Here is an 18,870-nt window from a genome sequence, read left to right as displayed (position 1 = left end):
GTGAATACTTGAAAGAAAAGATCTTGTACTATTTCCCCATAATTGTCCCTAAACCGGTTCAGTTGACCAAAATATCACAGTACATATTAGTGTAAGTGTCCTAATTTTGAAAACACCCAACGTGTCTGTTTGTGTGTTCTTTGGAAGTTATGGGGCACAGAATGGAACATGACCGTTTCCTTTTCCCAACTTTTTATTTTTACATTTTATTTGTGGCCTCATTTGGGACTGTCGAGTCCAGCAGCTCAAAATACCCCCACACGAGTATTTCTTTTTGGAGAGAAGACAAGCCAGGGTATTTCACTAGGAGCATTTGGACACTTGTGATGCACCAGCCGGTCACCAATCCTGGCAGATGTAGCCCTAATGTTAATTTTCATTGCTGTTTTCACCAAACTTTTCATGTTTTTTTTTTTTTTTTGCAGAGATTACATGCAACTACAGAGAAACACACCAAAGAGTATTCAGCTGCATCTCTGGGTTACAGAAATACCCCACATGCACAGGTTTTCAGATTTTTTTTTTAAACACTGCATGACACACATCACACAGAATAGGGCAGCCCGGCACACAGAAAAAAGGGTTAAATGACATAATACACTACACAGTTTTTATGAAGGGAAAAAAAAGATACATTTTCATGAATGCCAGGCTTTTGCTTTTCTTGATCACCTGCTTTTGTGGGCCACAACTCCCATCACCTTTATCAGCCTGGCTGAGGGCTGATTTTGTTTGCAGGTGGGTGAGGGGGGGTTGGCTGTGGCATAACGTGACAGCAGGGATTGTTGAGTTTTTCCAGTGTGACAGGTAATTATAGATCTGCTGGCAACCCGTCGGCATACTGTTAATATTTCTTTTATTTTTGATTATGTTTAAAAAACCTTTGGATGGGATGTAACAGGCGGTCACAGTGTCTGCTCCATGCTGTGACCGCTACCTTCAGGCAGCAACCAACTTTTTTGAGTTTGCTGATTGGCGGGGAGGGGACGGTTAACGGGCACTGGCGCAGGAAACGATGGGGTTGGGGTGAAAGGGCGCACACACCGCCACTTTATTCATGATGTTCTATGCTGTCAGTTTAGGGTACAGCACAGAACAATCCCTGTGCTACGTCGCTATTTGGGAAACAAAGCATGGAAGTAGCCAAATGATGGGTTAATATTTTGCACAATATTTACGGCAGGTCTCAGCAGGGTTAATAGCAGCCTCCCATCAGTCATTAACCCCAGTGCCCTGTGCTTCCAGTATGTGAAGGCCCCGCCTAGACTCCACACACCCTGGGAAACAGGTGCCTGCTACTACTGGCACCACAAACGTTCAGCACCAATGCCAAGACGGGATCATTTCATTTGTATGAAACCAGGTGGTGGATAAATGGAACAAACTCCCAGCAGAAGTGGTAGGGGCTAATGCAGTGAGGGAATTTAAACAGAAACCTGAATGTAACCAAGCACTGGTTAAGGTCTGAGTGTTTACAACAGGAAACACAGGCAGCCTGGACGGGCCGAATGGGCTCTCGGTTACCCACACTCCATGCCCCGTTTGCCGACACCTATGACCCGTGTGCGCAGGGTTACACTCGCAGGTGTCTTGCTGTGCGGCTCTTCTCGGTGTGGTGGCGTTTAGCCGCTGCTGGCACCGAGAACAGCAATGTCACCGCGCGCTGTCGCTTCCCCGCCGGAGGGGCAAACGGCAGGAGCGCGCTTTATGTACCGGGGTGGACGTGCCGCCCGAGGTGTACTCCAGCCGCCTCATTCCGCTCCCCGCTAGAAGCGGCTTGAGTTTTCCGGATAGGGGATGCCGGGGAGACCCCTGATGTAGCGCCTCATGCGCGTTTTCTCTTGCGCTTTTTTAATCGAAGCCTAACGGCCCCCACCTGAGGTCCCCTGCATAGGCGCCGATTGATGACGCGCTGTCTCCTCCTTCTCCTGCCTCGGGCTTTAGAGTCGAGCTGGCTGGCTGGTTGAGTGACTGGCGGGGTGTTGCGCACGGTGAGAGCGCGTTGGTCGGTGGCTGTTTCGGCCGCGCTCTGGTCAGAGTCATGTACCGGAATCTCTTCTCCGATCCTGAGGTAACGCTTAATAATAAAAGCGGGTAAGCCCGCAGTGTGCTAGCGAGACTGCCCTCTGCGCTGTGTCCGGCTGCCGCTTCGTGCGCATGATGCGCCTCGGCGCGCTCACATACTGTGGCCTGCAGTCTCCAAATGGTCACCATCAGACCCTCGCTCTCGCAGTGGCATCTCTCCCTGCATTTGCGTTTCGGTTGCCGATTCTCCTCCATCCCCCCGCCGCCTCTTTATTCCCTGATGATCCCAGCAAGAGAATAGATGGCACCGCTTGGGTTCCCCGCCGGCTGTGCCACTTGTAGCGAGGGGGGGACGCGTTCCTGCTCACGGCAGCTGCAGTTCAGCAGGTGTAATGAGCTGATGGCTGCACCCCCTTCTTTCGGTAATGCTGAGGGCCGTTAAAATGTGATGCTTGGGGTTGTTGGTGAGCAGGGCGCATGACTCCGGTCCTGTGTGCGCAATTGGCGGAGGTACTGAGAGCGCACGATCCGCTCCGGCTAGGTCGAGCCGCTGCATCCATAGATCTCATGGCGGGGGGGGGCGGCTGACTTTCTAGCACACGGGAGACGGTGTTCTGGCCGATCGGATCACCGGAGCCGCAATACTGTATAGCAGGTGCCTCTATCTATTAAGTTGCATTCAGGATGAAGAATTACCACCTCCCTGCATGTGCTTCGCACTAATCACTACTTGAAGGCTTATATGTGATCAATCGCCTAATTAGATTCATGTTCGTTTCAGTGGAAATTACGTGAAATTACCCATTTTGGACATGGAGCAATCTGAAGTAACATTCCAATGGTTCCTATGGTGACAGCACCACTTTGTTTTGATCCAGATTCCCTTCTCTGTTTCTTTAGGATGTATGAGTGTGTATACACGTCTAGTAAATGGCAGCTAATTTGTATAACATTCAGTGTAATTAGCACACCCATATAAGCATACATAATAGGGATATATTGGACGAGCTCTAGATGGAAAGTCGTAACACCTTCTTTAGCATTAGTGTTTTCTATATATAACGGGTAGCATTTTATATATTGCCAAGTGGTAGATTTGTAGATGTTACTGAACTACATTTCCCATGATCCCCGGTCTGACTCAATCCAACTCTTTACTAAGGTGTACTAGTTGAAAGGAGATTGGCCCTAGAAAGTATTAGTTTTCTTACCTGACCTTGGCTATAAATGAAAAATCTAGATGAATTGTGCGCAAACTGTTCGATTTGGAGCAGTCGGAATAGCAGCTGCTGGAATGTGAGTGCTTCGAATTTAGTGCCCGCTGCTTATATTACATATGTGAATAAGGCCCGGTGTGTTCCCTGAAATAAACATACTCTATTTTAATAACATAGTCATTTAGGCGAAAGAAAGATCTAAGTCCATCAAGTTCAGACCTTCTTCCTATCCTTCCTGCTTTTGATGTAAAAAGGCAAAACCCCCCACAATTAAGCTTTTTAGTGGATTTGGCCGCTTAGGGGGAGAGAAAAATAATTCTTGATTCAAAGGCAATCTGATTTCTCCTTGATCCAGGAACTCTATTCATGTGTATTCTATAGTTTATGGCCATATTTTCAGAGTGCATGTGCTAACAAATCCACTTCTTTAAACTTCTGCAATGATTACACTTATGAATGTTACTGTAGTGAGTATGGAATATTTATTGTAGCATTTTTTTCTGAAGTTACTTTTCAGTATTTGGAATGTGGAAGACTTTTTATGGTGAATTAAAACAATTGACTGTGTACCTGTCAAAGATGTGACTGTAACTGATCATAAAAGTGCAATCGCTTTCTAGCGGGTTCGCAGGTTTTCCTGACTGGCTTCTAACTTTCCTGAAAGTACATGTGTAAGGGTGTGTATTGGTGTTAAAGTCCTGTCACTATAGGAGTCGTCAGTCACACTGAGGAGGGCTTTAAGTCAAATGTCCAATCACAGTGGGGGTTTTGGAGTCTGATCAGCTGTTCGACTTGAGGCACCATTGATGATGACTGACACGTGTGAGTGTGATCTGCTGTCATTATTGGTGAAGATGTTGTGGCGTGATGCAGTAGTGGAATGGGTAGGGGTATACTGGAGGAGGTGGTGCTTGGGGAGGGAAGGAGAGTCTGAGCTTGTGTAGGGGGTATAGCTGAGGTGGGTGAGGGCTTATTGATGGCCTACATGATCCCATGTATTTAGTAAGACAGTTGAGGTATGTATTTAGGATGTAACATGCCACAGCTTTGTTTTTCTGTTGGAATCCCAGCTGGTATATAATCCAAATATTTATAGCTAAAAACAGACTTGGGTCATAACAGCCCCAAAATGTTTTTCAAACCTCTGTAGGCCCTCATACATCATCTAATGGCTTTTACGAGCGTGATTGCTGTGATACTTTCGGTTTCAGCTCCCCTCTGCGGGTGAACTCTTCTCACGGAAGTACATATCTCTATTTCATTTTCTATATTACATGAGCAATGGATGTCGGATCGTGGTTAGATTATAACAGAATGGGTAGCAATAGTCTGGACGGTTTGTGATCCTATGTTGAAAAACCACTGCCCCCATGTATGTCCTGTGCAGTTCACTTGTGCTCTAATTAACCCTTTTGTAATTGTTTACACATTTCTTTAATTCAGCTGTGGATTCAGTCAACATGTGTTTGCCCTTCCTGTAAAGCCATGCAGTATGCGTTCGTATGACCTGTAACGACCTTGGCGCACACAGAAGAGCGATGCTCTATTAACAGTCTAGATAAACCAGTGCCTGTGTCACTTATTTTCCCGGCGTATAGTGGCAGTACCAGAGGGTTTGCTCTTTCGCCGGGACAAACACTTAAAAGAAAACAAAGGGTTAAACTCCGCCCCCCCCTTACCCTATAACCGCCCGTACCGGCATGGAGAGACAGTTCTTTTTTGTCCCGCAGGGACGAACACTTGGAGCTCCGGCTTCTCCGGTTGAAGATTTCAACCGGCACACGGGTTGTGCCGGCCAAGGGGGTCGGGCAGTCCGTTCGCTCCCCGGGTGGGAGCTCGGCTGCCGCTCAGCTACTCCGCGTTACAGACGGGTTCTGTAGCAGAGTTTTTACAAGCGTCCAGGGGAGGAGCATGCGCAGTTCAGTGGAACGCACGCCCGGGTGGCTATGCGTTCCACTGATGATCCGGCCGTGCTACAACGCATGCGCGGTTCGGATCATCCGGATTTGGCGCCAAATTCAAAATTTGGCTGCCTATAAAAACTGTGCAAACCTGTCTGACCACAAGAGTGTGTGTCAGGACAGGTTTTGGCCGTGTTGTTTGACCCCCACACGGTTTTTTGGTGATCTTGATTTTGATACACCAAAATTATGTTAACCCCTTCATCTCCAGAGAAGGACAAAATGCCTTCTGCTCCTCCTAAAAAGGCTTCATGTAAGTCTAAACATTTGGCATGCCTTGAATGTAATACTCCTCTCCCAGACGGCTACAAGAGGAAGACGTGTCAGCAGTGTTTGGCAGATATCCTGGCTAAAGAAAAACAGAAGGATATGCAGTCTTTTCTATCCTGGTTCCAGGATAATTTGTCCCAAACATTCCAAGCATTTAAGGAAGCGGCCAAGCCAACAGTATATGACAAGCCAAGTAAGAAACGCAGGAGAGATAGTCCATCTACTTCGGAATTGTCATCTGGGGAATGTTCACGTTCATCCAGGGATGGATCCAGTTCGGAAGAATCTGAATCAGAATCCGGTTTTCCCCCTCAAGAGCTGGGAAAATTCATTAAGGAAGTAAATCAGGTTTTACTGAATCCAGACACTAAGAAAAAGGGTTTTCCTGTTTTGCCTCATCTTATGGAGTTTGTACAACGCGAATGGAAGCATCCTAGTAAGCGAGCTTTTGTTTCTAAGCACTTCAAACAACTGTTTAAGCTTCAGGATGACAGCATATGGGAAGATCTTCCTAAAGTTGATGTCCAGGTCGCGCAGCTGTCAAAAAAGACTACTTTGCCTATTGGAGAAGTTTCCGGCCTTAAAGACACTATGGACAAGAGAGCAGAGACTGCTAATAGAAGAATCTTCCAAGCAGCAGGACTTCAAAGTAAAGCAGCATCAGCTGGAGCAGCAGTAGCGAGAGCTCAAGGCTTGTGGCTCCAGAAATTAGAAAACCACATTCTGGAGGATGCTGATAAGGATCTTTCTCAACTCCTAAAAAATTTGAAACTCTCTAATGATTTTTTGATTGATACGGTAGAAGAATTAGTCAAGCTATCCGCCCGTAATATGGGTCTGTCTACGGTTGCCAGGAGAGCAGTCTGGCTTAGATCCTGGAACGCTGATTCAGCATCTAAATCTTCACTGTGTGATTTACCGTTTGAGAGAAAAAAGCTTTTTGGGTCTCCTCTTGAAGAGCTGTTGAGACAAATGTCAGACACCAAGAAGGCACTGCCTCAAGATATTAAGCCCAGATGGAACCGCAGGTATCCCTTTAATAGACAGAGATATTCCAGACCATCGGATAAGTCTTCCTTTCGGAAACAAAATAAAGACACCAGATTTCGCCCTAAAGGAGCCAGACAAGATAGGGCAAGACGGTTCTGACAAAGTAGGAGGACGCCTTCGGATGTTTCGGGATACATGGTTCCAGACTACCAGCAACCCTTGGATCCGTCGGATCATTTCAGAAGGCTACACCATAATGTTTTGCAGACCTCCTCACAATGTTTTTCTAGTCTCCTCTTACCCGTCAGTAACCAAGAACACGGCATTAATTATGGCAGCGTTAAAACTCCTCAGTCAGGGAGTTATAGAAAAGGTTCCAAAATCTCAGTTTTTTCAGGGGGTTTATTCCCGGTTGTTCCTAGTCCCGAAACCAGGTGGCACCTTTCGTCCAGTGTTGGATTTGAAGTTCGTCAACCAACACATTCCTTACCAACACTTCCGTATGGAGACCATCTCTTCAGTTACCCAGCTGATTCAGAGAGGGGATTATATGGCCTCCCTAGACCTTCAGGATGCTTACCTTCATGTGCCTATAGCCGTAAAGTCAAGAAGATTTTTAAGATTTGCAGTGAACACAAGTCGAGGTCTCCTCCACTTTCAATTCAAAGCGCTACCCTTCGGCCTTTCCACTGCGCCAAGAGTCTTTACCAAGATTCTCACCCCTTTGGCGGCGGAATTAAGATTACAGGGGATATCGGTGGTCCCTTACCTGGACGACTGGTTGATAAAAGCCTCATCAGCTGCACAACTTTTAATAGATCTTCAAGTGACACTCAATCTGCTAAAAAACCATGGTTGGCTTCTGAATGTGGCCAAATCAAATTTAATTCCAACAACAGAAATCAAGTTTCTGGGTTTTCATGTAAACTCAAAGTCTCTTCGTCTTGTTCTTCCGAAAGACAAAGCCACACACATTCGGCTAAAAGTCACGGATCTCCAGGCATATCCCATATGCTCCATCAGAAAGGTTATGAGCATTTTGGGACTGATGACTTCCACCATACCGGCAGTAGCCTGGGCGCAGGCAAGAATGAGGCCTCTTCAATGGCACATCCTGTCCCACTGGTCCAGAAAAGACGAGGACCTGGACAAAGAGATTTTGATATCTCAAGAAGTGTTGCGGCAACTGGAGTGGTGGAAGATCAAGAAAAATTTGACAAGCGGCCTGTCATTCCAGCCCAAACAGTGGCTGATAGTTACCACAGATGCATCCCAGACTGGTTGGGGAGCTCATTTCCAATCTCACTCGGCACAAGGAGAGTGGTCAACGCAGGAAGCTCGTCAATCTTCAAACTTCCGGGAACTACAGGCTGTCTTCAGGGCCCTAGTATCCTTCAAGCCATGGATAGTAGGCAGATCAGTAAAGATTCAATCAGACAACGCCACAACAGTGTCTTATATAAACAGACAAGGGGGTACGAGAGTAGCCAGTCTTCAATCGTTATGCACCGACATCATGCGATGGGCACAAAAGCATCTGGAAGCTATCTCAGCGGTTCACATCAGAGGGCAGTTCAATGCCCTGGCAGACGACCTCAGCAGAAACAGATGCTCTCAAGCAGAATGGTCTCTTCATCCGACTATATTTCAAAAATTGGTGGCATTAGTGGGCTTGCCGGAAGTGGATCTTATGGCAACACGTCTGAACCGAAAGGTCCCTATTTTTGCTTCCCTGTACAGTATGGATTACCCGCCCTTTCTGGATGGATTGGGGATCAAGTGGCAATTCAACCTAGCCTACATCTTCCCTCCGGTGGCGATGATTCCCAGAGTCTTGCTCAAAGTCAAGATGGACAAGGCAAGAGTTCTAGCAGTTCTCCCGTTTTGGCCGAATCGGAGCTGGTTTTCGGACCTGTGCCAGCTAGCAGTAGCTTATTGGGAGCTTCCGTTGTCCTCAGTAGTTTTGGAAACGAAAGGAATTCCCCTTCACATCCTTCGAATGTACAGACTGACGGCCTGGCTGCTGCAAGGCTAATCCTAAAAAATCAAGGTATAGAACCTATTATGACTGATCTCCTCTTGAATTCAGTAAGACGGTCTACATCAAGAATTTATCTGAGAACATGGAGAAAATTTTTGGAATGGTGTCAGTATCTAGATCTGCATTCTTCTCCTCCGTCCATTCCGGTCATTTTGCGCTTCTTGCATATGGGATTTACAGCAGGCCTCAAAGTCTCTACTCTTAAAGGTCAAGTGTCTGCTCTCAGTCATTTCCTGCTACTCGATCTGGCGTCAGATCGCTTAATTCGGAGATTTTTTAAGGCCATCACTATTAAAAGACCTCCGGTTAAATCATTTTTTCCACCCTGGGATCTTACCTTGGTTCTCAAAGCTCTGTGTTTATCTCCGTTTGAACCTCTCCAGACAGTGTCGCTAAAGTTCCTCTCCCTAAAGACAGCATTTTTAGTGGCTATCACGTCGGCACGGCGCATTGGGGAACTCCAGGCGCTCTCAGCCTCTAAGGAATTTCTAGTTTTTCATCAAGATAAAGTGGTCATGTATCCAAGACCGTCATTTCTGCCTAAAGTATTGTCCCAGGTCAATATTAACCAGCCTATTGTCCTGCCTACTTTTTATCCGGATCCTACGACACCAGAAGAAAAGGAATGGCACTCGTTGGATGTGAAAAGAGCTCTTACCGTATATTTGGAACGTACCTCTTCTTTTCGTTCCTCTGACCACCTGTTTCTACAATTCCAGGGAAGATCTGCAGGGCAAGCAGTGTCAAAATCCACGTTATCTAGATGGCTCACAGATACAATCCGTCTGGCATACGACTCCTGTGGGGCCACAGTTCCTCCTCAGATTACGGCTCACTCTACAAGAGCCGTCTCAGTCTCATGGGCCTCCAGGTCTTCAGTCTCTCCGGAGGACATTTGTAAAGCAGCAACATGGTCCTCATGGAATACTTTTATCAAACATTATAGACTGGACATTTCCTCTGCTTCAGCGGCTGAGTTTGGACGTCAGGTCCTTCACGCAGTCAAGCTCTAACTCCCTTCCCTTTTGTTGAGGGGGATCTTGCTACATCCCTCTGGTACTGCCACTATACGCCGGGAAAAACAGTAATTTTACTCACCGTAAATTCTCTTTTCCCAAGTATAGTGGCAGTACAGATCTCCCTCCCAATTTGGTATTTATACAGATAATTGTTTTCCATCCTTTGGTCCTCTTGTTAGTTAACTGTCTCTCCATGCCGGTACGGGCGGTTATAGGGTAAGGGGGGGGCGGAGTTTAACCCTTTGTTTTCTTTTAAGTGTTTGTCCCGGCGAAAGAGCAAACCCTCTGGTACTGCCACTATACTTGGGAAAAGAGAATTTACGGTGAGTAAAATTACTGGTTTTTTTTTATAAGAAATAACTGCATTTCTGTGGAATGTTTACACAAAGTTCAACGCTATAGAGCTGGTGGGTGCATGCTCAGTAACGGCTGAGACGCTGATTCCCCTGCCTCCAATCTAAGTGCTGTTAGCATGACTATATAGCAGCCGTTCATATCTCCTTTACCGTGCCCCATATCCCACATGATTCATTTCTCACTGACATGTTTGATAGAACATATGCTGCCTTAGCTATAGGCCTGATATAGCAGAATAAGCCTTAGTAGCTGGCTTTAGAAATTGTTTTGGTGGCTGTTGGCATTATTTTTTGTTTTTTATTTTATATCTACTTGTTTTATGTGCAGAATCAAGCAACATTAGGTTATATGTATTGTTCTCTAAGTTTAAAAGGCTAATTGATGACTAGAAAACCCTTTTGCAATTATGACACACGGCTAGAAATTTCATTGTTTTCAACGAAAATAGCTAAGCGACCCCAAACCTATGCTGATGTCGTCAACCACACTTGACGACCACTTGTCAGATTGTTTAAAATTGTCCTTGTCATTAATGTGAGAGTGATGGGCTTAGTTTTACTGTCTTCATATGCAACTCAATGGCTATATCTGCATTTCCCCCTCTTTTCTTTGTGTTTATGTCAAATATACTTTTATCTTCCAGTCTGTCGCAGCAAGTGTAGTAATACTGGCTTTGCCTTAAATTAAACCATGGAAAAAAATTACATTACACTTCGGAAGACACACTTTTTGCGCAATAAGGTATTCTCCAAACTTATCCTTGTTTAATTGCATCCCTGCATGCAACCTTTGAAAAAGCACGTGTGTTTAAGGTATATGTACTTTTGGTGTATCTTTGTTGGTGGAACCATACTGTGGTAAATGACTCGTCTAAGGTTTCGGTTTTGTTTCTGCAGAGCAAAAATGAAGCTGACGCGGAAGAGTCAATGCTGCCAACCCAGAAGATGCATGTGAGGGACAAGTGTTGTCAGACTGACCATCACCACCATGGCTGTTGTGGGCCAGGTAAACATGGCTGCTTCTTAGTTTGTTTAAATACTGCAGAGTGACCGGGGTGTACAGGTCTTCGTTTACCTCATGAAAAATAAGAGTAAAACATGAGGACTTTTATCTGAATTTTAAAATGTAAATTCCCTTTTGAGAGGAAATGATTACTTGTGCATTTTTCTCGACAGGTTGTTTCCTGTTTTTGATTTAATTTGCTTCCCAGCCCCCCTAATTTCTATATCATAACTACAGTGTCTTTTGGATACGATATTTCCAGAAAATATATACATGCCTTAGGGTTTGGGTCCTGAAAAATAGCTCTATATTGTGTGCTGGTATAATTTATTTTGTTGTGTGTTTTGTTTTTCCTTTGTATGCGTCCTAGCGCAGTTACGTTGGCAAGCATCTAGGTTTATGTTCAGAGGAAATCTGAGCCTGTCAATTTACATTTAACATGAGATGGTTTTTGTTTGTTTATTTTTGAAGACCACATAATAAAGTCTCAGAATTTAATTGGGATTTCCAACATGAGGTCATGTATGTTATATTGTGAAGAATCTATTGTTACAGCCCCATTGCTGGAGCCGGGAGACCCACCTGTCTTACAGCAACCTGTCCAAACTGCAAAGTCCGGTATCCAGCAAATTATTGATTGTTTTCGATCAGGTACGATGCATCTCTTCTGGCGGGCTTTTACATTTTGTGTCTGTTTCCCTCATCATAGGACATTAAGACCCGTTTATTGTTGTTCAGTTATCACTCTTATACAGTATATTTGGTACCAAACAAATTATTTGGTTTTTGGGAGTGTGTGTAAATCTGTTCCCTATCCTCTTGTGTTTAGCACTATTCTAGTTGAGTCTCAACTATTGAAAATCAGATTTGTTTGGACAACAATGATTGGTATGAATGGCTGTATGTGAATGTTTTTTTCAATTTTGATGGAAGTGCTTCACAATAAATGTTTTTCCACGGTCAGACTATCACCTTTGGCAAATTGGATAGAGATATCAGCCAGCCTGTGTTCTCGCATTGTACATTCTCAAATTGTTGTGTGATATTCATGTCTAGCTTAACATGGAGAATTCCTGTTGAAATTTATACTTGGTTTTGTTTTGCATTCAGGGACTAAGCAGTTGAAACACATGTTGTTAAAGGAAGTGGATACTATTTTTGAGTGCAAGACGTGCCGCAGTCTGTTCAGAGGTCTACCAAACCTAATCACTCACAAACAGTTCTACTGTTTATCGGAACTCCATATTGATGAAAGTAAGTTCTTAATAGTGGAAATCCAATGGAAAAATATGTACTTTTAGCATTAAATACAGTCCCACCTATAGCAGCGTACCTTAATGTTTATTTCCACTTAATGTTCATTCTCAAATGGAAAATAGGAAGTAAAAGCTGCACTGCGAAACAAATATACTCTGGGTCTAGCATTGCTTTATTTCCAAATTACCTAACGGTAACAAAGGTTTTTGTACTTTAGCCATGTTATATAAACTGCAACTACTTACACTTGCTGATACTATTTATGTTGTGGTGTTATGGTGTTATGGTGTGGAAACAAAATGTATAGTATGAAATTTCATCTAATGGCTGCATGCTGTGCCTTCTAGAGGTTATGCTTCATGTCTCAAGGTGTAAATTAAAAACGTTTTCTTTTTTCCCCCTGTGTATATACATATAGGTGCCAGCTTTGAAAGTGATAAACAAAGCCAAGCTGTTAAGGATCTTTTGGATGCAATTTACCCAAGAGTAGACAAGCAAGAGTATGTAGTAAATCTGGAGCCTATTCAAACAAATAGAAATGCTGTTTTTCAGTTTGTTACCCCTGTTGGAGAAAAAAGCAACATACCTGAGTTAATGGCTGCTGAGCCAGAAGACTCTGTCGCTGATCCTAAACCTAGTCCTAGTACAGAAATGGAGATTACAGAACCACCTGCTACAGAGAGTAACAATGAAGAGTCTGCCAGTGTTCCAGATGAAGTGCAGATCCCTGGCCTTCTTGATAAACCAGCAAAAGAACGTGATGATGATGGACTTCCATTTTTGTGTCGCGTTTGCAAGAAATCTTTTCACTGTAGGAGAAGCATAAGACGTCACATTAAAAAGGTACACAAAAAAAAGTTGGAAGATATAAAGAAATTTGTTGAAGTAAAACGGAAACAAACAAGAAGCAGAGGTCAAATGGGTCGTAAGGCTTCAAGCACAAGCTGTCCCATGTGTAATAAATCTTTTGCTACGAAAGCCAACGTAAGGAGGCATATTGATGAAGTTCACAAAGGGCTGAAACGAGATTCAGTTACTCCTGAATCTACCGTGAACACGAAACCTGCGAAAAACGTTTCCCTGGATGTGGCATCTCCAAAGAAATCGTTAAAGTCTGTGTCTCGTGGCCCTAAATCTGCAAACGTCGACTTCAGCCTAAGTTCATGTAAATGTCCGTATTGCAAGAGACGGTATACTTCACAATACTTGCTGAAAAAGCATGTTCGCATAGTACATAAAGCTGCTCTAGGCGCTACTGAATCTAAGAAGGGTAAAGGACATAATTCCAGTGGTAGCACAGATATCAAAGTAAAAGCGGAAAATTCCAACGCTGTAGACTCCTCATGCGCCCCTTCTCTCCAGAATGACTTAAAGGGATCAAACCATACAAATGAGAAAAAGAGCAATCACACCACCCCCAAAACTAAAGGCAAATCTGATGTAGAGTCTCCCAAGAGTAGCCCAGCCGGGGACAAGAAGAAAACGAAAAAACCTAAACTGTCAGTTGGATTTGATTTCAAGCAGCTTTACTGTAAACTGTGTAAACGTCAGTTTACATCTAAGCAGAACCTAACAAAACACATTTCGCTGCATACAGATGGAAACAACATCTACGTGAAGTTCTACAGGTGTCCTCTTTGCTCCTACGAGACTCGTAGGAAGCGTGACGTAATCCGACACATAACTGTTGTTCATAAAAAGACGCAAAGAGCGCTAGTAAAAATAACTGCAAACTTGGAAAGTAGAGCTATTAAGAAACCGATTGAATGTATCCTCGAAAAGGTGTCAAAAAGAGGTCCGCAAAAATATAAAGCTAAGCGGGTAAACGCGAAACACGATGGAAACTCTATATTGCCTAATAAAAAGGGTGATGGAGAGTCTAGCATCGAAGTCAAAGTAACCAAAAATTTTTCTTTGCTCAAATGTAAAAAGTGTGGCAAGGCGTTTGCAAAAAAGACTGATCTAGATCTGCATAAGAAAGTTCACAAAGCCGGTTTAAACCATTCTTCAGCAGGGGATTCAAAAAATAAAGGCAGAAGCACAAGGTCTAAAACCACAGTGGGATGATCTATTCATTTCGGGGGGGGGGGGGGTAGGTTGTGGATGGCTTAAATTACAAATCCATTGACTTTAGTATTTTATATGAGCACACTTTTTAATAAAATAATGGCTTATTGTCCGTTCTTACCATTGTCTGCCAAAAATGTGATGCAAATGATGCATTACCATATAAAATGGAGAGAAATGTCACCCTTCCAAGACTCTTAAATGATTCCTGGTGGATTTTACAAAAAAAAAAAAAAAGACTGATTTGCTGCTGGTGTGTGATATTATCTGCAAAAATACTCTTAAACTACTTTGAGCGAGGCTGCTGCTGTTGGTGGCATCTCATATTTGAAGGGCATGGTTTTTATGCGTGATTTTACAATTTCTAGTTTGTGGTTGCATATTTTAATGTGAATGATTGTTGCATTGTCTGAGCCGTTAGAAAGCAGGTATTTTAAGAACTCTTGGGATTTTTTTTCATTGTAACTGCGAGTGTAAGGCAGCTAGTTAAGGAGTAGCCTTTACCCCTCCGAAAGTTAAGAAATGCTGCATATTAACTACCCATTTGTTACATGGTTCCCTTAAGGCTCTTAAAACTGGGCGCCTGAAACATTTATTTGTGCTTTAATATACTTCCCGGGATGATGCTGGCCTCCCTTCAGCATTTTGGCCTGTAAATTTGGCAGGTATGCTACTCTACTGACTTGTAAATAGAGGCCATGAAACTTCTGCACTCCTTGTAACATATTTATTTCTTTAGTTTCCTATGGAAATTCTGGATAACATTTTAAACGTACTTTAAACAATGCATTTAAAATGACTTGCTTGTATTTAGGAAACTGTTGCAGATATTGAATATTTTTTTTTAAATAGTGTGTATGGATCATCGATTTTACAAATGAAATCATACACTCCTATAATGTGTTAATATAGTGTCATCCATTTAAACCATGCATTGTAGTTGTTTAAATGAATTAATTTGCCAATTGACTTCACCTCCTCAAACTGCCAATATGGCAAATGCATATAAACTACTTAAACCGCAACTCTTGCTCAGCACTCTAAAGGCAGAGCATTTGGTTTATTATGGAATAATTCCTATGAATGAAGACTTTGACCATTAAACCTTCCATTGCGCTATAGCATTTACGAGCCATAGCATTTTTTTTATGACCTATATGGAGGATACCGGTGCCTGTCCCCATGTTATGAATTTTGTTGGAAGTCTAATAGCTAAAACTGGGAATGAAAACAGAAATGTGGCATTATAGTCTGTTTCTCAAATGTGCCATAACAAGTGAGGCTTTCCAAATAAAACTTTTTCATAAAAATAGACTGTGGTCAATTGGAAATTGAGCAATACTGTTAAAAGCAAGCTATAAAATATAAATGAGCAAAACCATGTACCTCCCTCTTTTGACTTTGCCTGTTTCTCCGTGTTCTCTGTTTAAACAAGCTACATAATGGATTCAAAACAGGCAGTACGGTAATTTGCTGAAGCTGCGGCAGGCTCACTCCTGTCCTCTTATTTATGTGTTATATAATTATATTATACTAATTATAGTCTTTTAGTTTTACATCTTGAGGCATTTCATCGTACAGAAAGTGTGACCTAAATTGTATTTCCGTCAATATTAATAGCTAGGAAAGTATTTTATTAAATTACTACTTGAGCTTTCCCCAAAACATGAACGTTTTGAAAGAAAAAAAAAAATGTTTCTAATATGAAAAAACTTTTTTCCGTTAGACTTCTAACATTTTGCTTTAGCTACTTGTTTTTACAAAGTTATTTGTAAAAATGAAAATAACGTTTAATGATTATGACAAATGCAGAAAAACGTAACTGGAAGATTGTAATCATTTTGTGCCAATGTTATGTCTTCATGTGCACACGCCCTTGGTGAATAAATGTTGCATTTGCAGAAAATAAATACTGGAAATGTTACCATGTGTTGTTGCATTATCGTAACAAAGCACTTTCAATGCTTTGTATTGGTGGTTACATTTGAAATCTATAATTTGTATGTCTTTCGTGTCCATGAAAGGGTGTACATGGTCTGCGACGATGCTTAGGTACATGTCAAAGTATGGATGGCAGGGCCCAAGGTTTCCCAGCAGAACACTGCCCAAAGCATCACACTACTGCTGGCTTGCCTTCTTCCCATAGTGCATCCTCGTGCCATGTTTCCTCCAGGTGACGTGCACGCACCTGGCCATCCCCCTCATGTAAAAGAAAATGCGATTCATCAGACCAGGCCACCACCTTCCATTGCTCTGTGGTCCAGTTCTTCTGCTCACCTGCACAGAAGTCAGGGTGGGGACCCTGACAGGTCTGTGGCTACCCAGCCCCATATGCAACACCTTTCATGCTGACACCATTCTATCAGAACCACCATTAATAGGAATTTGAGCCACAGTAGCTCATCTGTTGGATTTGGCCACATGAGCCAGCCTTCGCCCCCGTGTGCATCAATGAGCCTTGGCTGTCCCCAAACCTGACGCTGGTTCTCCACTTTTCCTTCCTTGAACCACTTTGAGAGGCACTGACCACTGCGGTCCGGGAATGCCTCACAAATATTGTTCTGAAGGCCTTACATTTACTTGGACATTAGTTTGCTGATGGCTTCCTGTGTCATCCAAACAAGGCAGTAAATTGTGAGCTGCAATAAGAAATGATCTTTTCTGCTGATGGATGGTTACAAACAATGGGATTCATGAAAACCGAGGCCAGTTTAGGAGTGTAGGGGAGTTTCAACAACAAAAATGAGAAAATCTGGCCACTCCAAATAGGATGACCAGATAAAATCCATCAAATTATCTACCTACAAGATTCACAACTGGTTCGTAAACAAGGGCTGGCAGAGTCTGGAACAGAATGAACTGAGGTTAGATAAAAATATATTGTGCACACTCTTTAAAGGAAAAATTTATATATTAATTGTGTGGTCATACCAATACTAATATTTAGACCCAAACTATTTTTGTCTTCAGGGCTGGCAAAAGACAAGTAGTATTTTGGCATTTTACACATGTGGGAAGTTACTATGGCAACCATCCAAGAAGACAATTATATGTGAAACACTCTTAAATATAGAAGAATAAGTTCAAGTTGAATCGTGTATCCCCATAATGTAAGATGTCATTAAGTAACGTATCTAGTATGTAGTAAAACTGTGACACATAATTTGAAAATGTGTCCATTATCCCAAACATGTCATGGAACAGCAATAATTGTGTATGGACAATATGTTTTACTAGATTACTATATGTCATATCCACAAAGGTGAGTAGTCTATACCACGTCTAAAAATATAAAGAAAAGGACTGCTATAACAGAGCACCTGCTGTCATATGAGGACACAAGTAATACCCTCATCTATACATATATAATGTGACAGAGAGCCATAATTATTTGTAAATCGAGCGTAAGACCATAAAACAGATGACAAGCTGGACATAAAGGTGGTTATTCAATTCTTCACAATAACCCGGATGTCAGCCATGAAAGTCAAAAACGTAGCTAAAAGAACATAGGCAACTAAGGTTAGTATAATTCATAAGACCGTCCTACGATTAAAAAAAAACTTTCCCTATGAAAGGAAAAACGTAGACATGGAGGAGGCAACAATGGATGAAATAATAAAGAACATATCAACGTCATATCCGCTAAAAAACAAGACAAATTGCATGCATCAACCAAACCTTTTCGTGCAAGTGTTTATACTTTAAGTATCCATTCTACCTTTTCTCAGAATGATAATTTCCTTACTTTACCCATTGTTACTTACAAGGGCATTTTCAACACCCATTACTCTCATTGTGCAATTTCGTATCACAATTTTATGCTTAATATTGTGTTCTAGTCTTTGGATCTTTTTACCTAACAGACCATCTACCTTGGCACAGGTAGAGTTAAATAAAGACAAGTCAAGCCGAGGTCCAAACTGAGATGATAAGCAAGCCGTTATTTTGTATTTCACGCAGTCAGTTATTGGTATTAAGTTCAACATCAGTCAATGCGTTGAACCCCTAAATGTATGTAATACTTAACATGAGAAAAATTAATAATTCAGTTTACATGTAAATGCTTTCCCTTGAAGTAAATTTACTTTACCCTAGGGTTAAACAGTAAACCGATAATAGGCTGATATCACCCTTGGCAAATAAGGCATCGGGTCTTCAATATTGTTTTTGGGAACACCAAGTATGACAAAGAAACTGTCACCTGGCATTGCCATTAATGCAATGTGGAAAAACTATAGTTGCTGTGTTGCGTTTGTAGACAAGCCATGAAATAAAACAAATATGGATACAGCTTCATACCTGTCCCAAAGTTCTGGAGGATGTGTTTTCTATTGGAGAGTGAACTACTTGAGCATTAATTTGAATTGTGTATTTTACTGGGGGGGGGGGGATGAATACAAAGAAGACTAGGTTTATACAAATTGTTATAGGATTACTGGTGAGCTGTTGAATAAGTTGAGGTTTACGCAAGGAAGCAAATGAGTTATGTGAAGTTAACATCATTCTGTTGAAGGAAATCATGTCTGGCTTACTTCAGAACTTCTCTGGAAGTGAAAGCTCCTTGGCTTCTATGAGCAGGTGGAGATAAACTGAACACCACTGGATGTCCTATCAAAGGGAGGACTAAGAAGCTGAGAATATACTTTCAATGTTGTTAGTCT

The 18,870-nt window shown here is 42.4% G+C and overlaps 1 protein-coding gene across 1 annotated transcript; it reads left to right on the top strand.

Moving 5' to 3' along the window:
• Positions 1–1,742: 1,742 nt before the first annotated feature.
• ZNF800 (zinc finger protein 800) lies at positions 1,743–14,315 on the top strand. Its single transcript, XM_053463420.1, has 6 exons — positions 1,743–2,071; positions 10,524–10,621; positions 10,777–10,885; positions 11,438–11,533; positions 11,993–12,136; positions 12,558–14,315. The coding sequence occupies exons 2-6, from the start codon at positions 10,571–10,573 to the stop codon at positions 14,204–14,206; spliced, it is 2,049 nt and encodes a 682-aa protein (XP_053319395.1). The 5' UTR covers positions 1,743–2,071; positions 10,524–10,570; the 3' UTR covers positions 14,207–14,315.
• Positions 14,316–18,870: the final 4,555 nt, after the last annotated feature.

This window comes from Spea bombifrons, chromosome 4 (assembly GCF_027358695.1).
Source record: "Spea bombifrons isolate aSpeBom1 chromosome 4, aSpeBom1.2.pri, whole genome shotgun sequence".
Taxonomy (NCBI): Eukaryota; Metazoa; Chordata; class Amphibia; order Anura; family Pelobatidae; genus Spea; species Spea bombifrons.
Note: the sequence above shows the minus strand (reverse complement) of the source record. Positions and strands in the feature narration are given on the sequence as shown.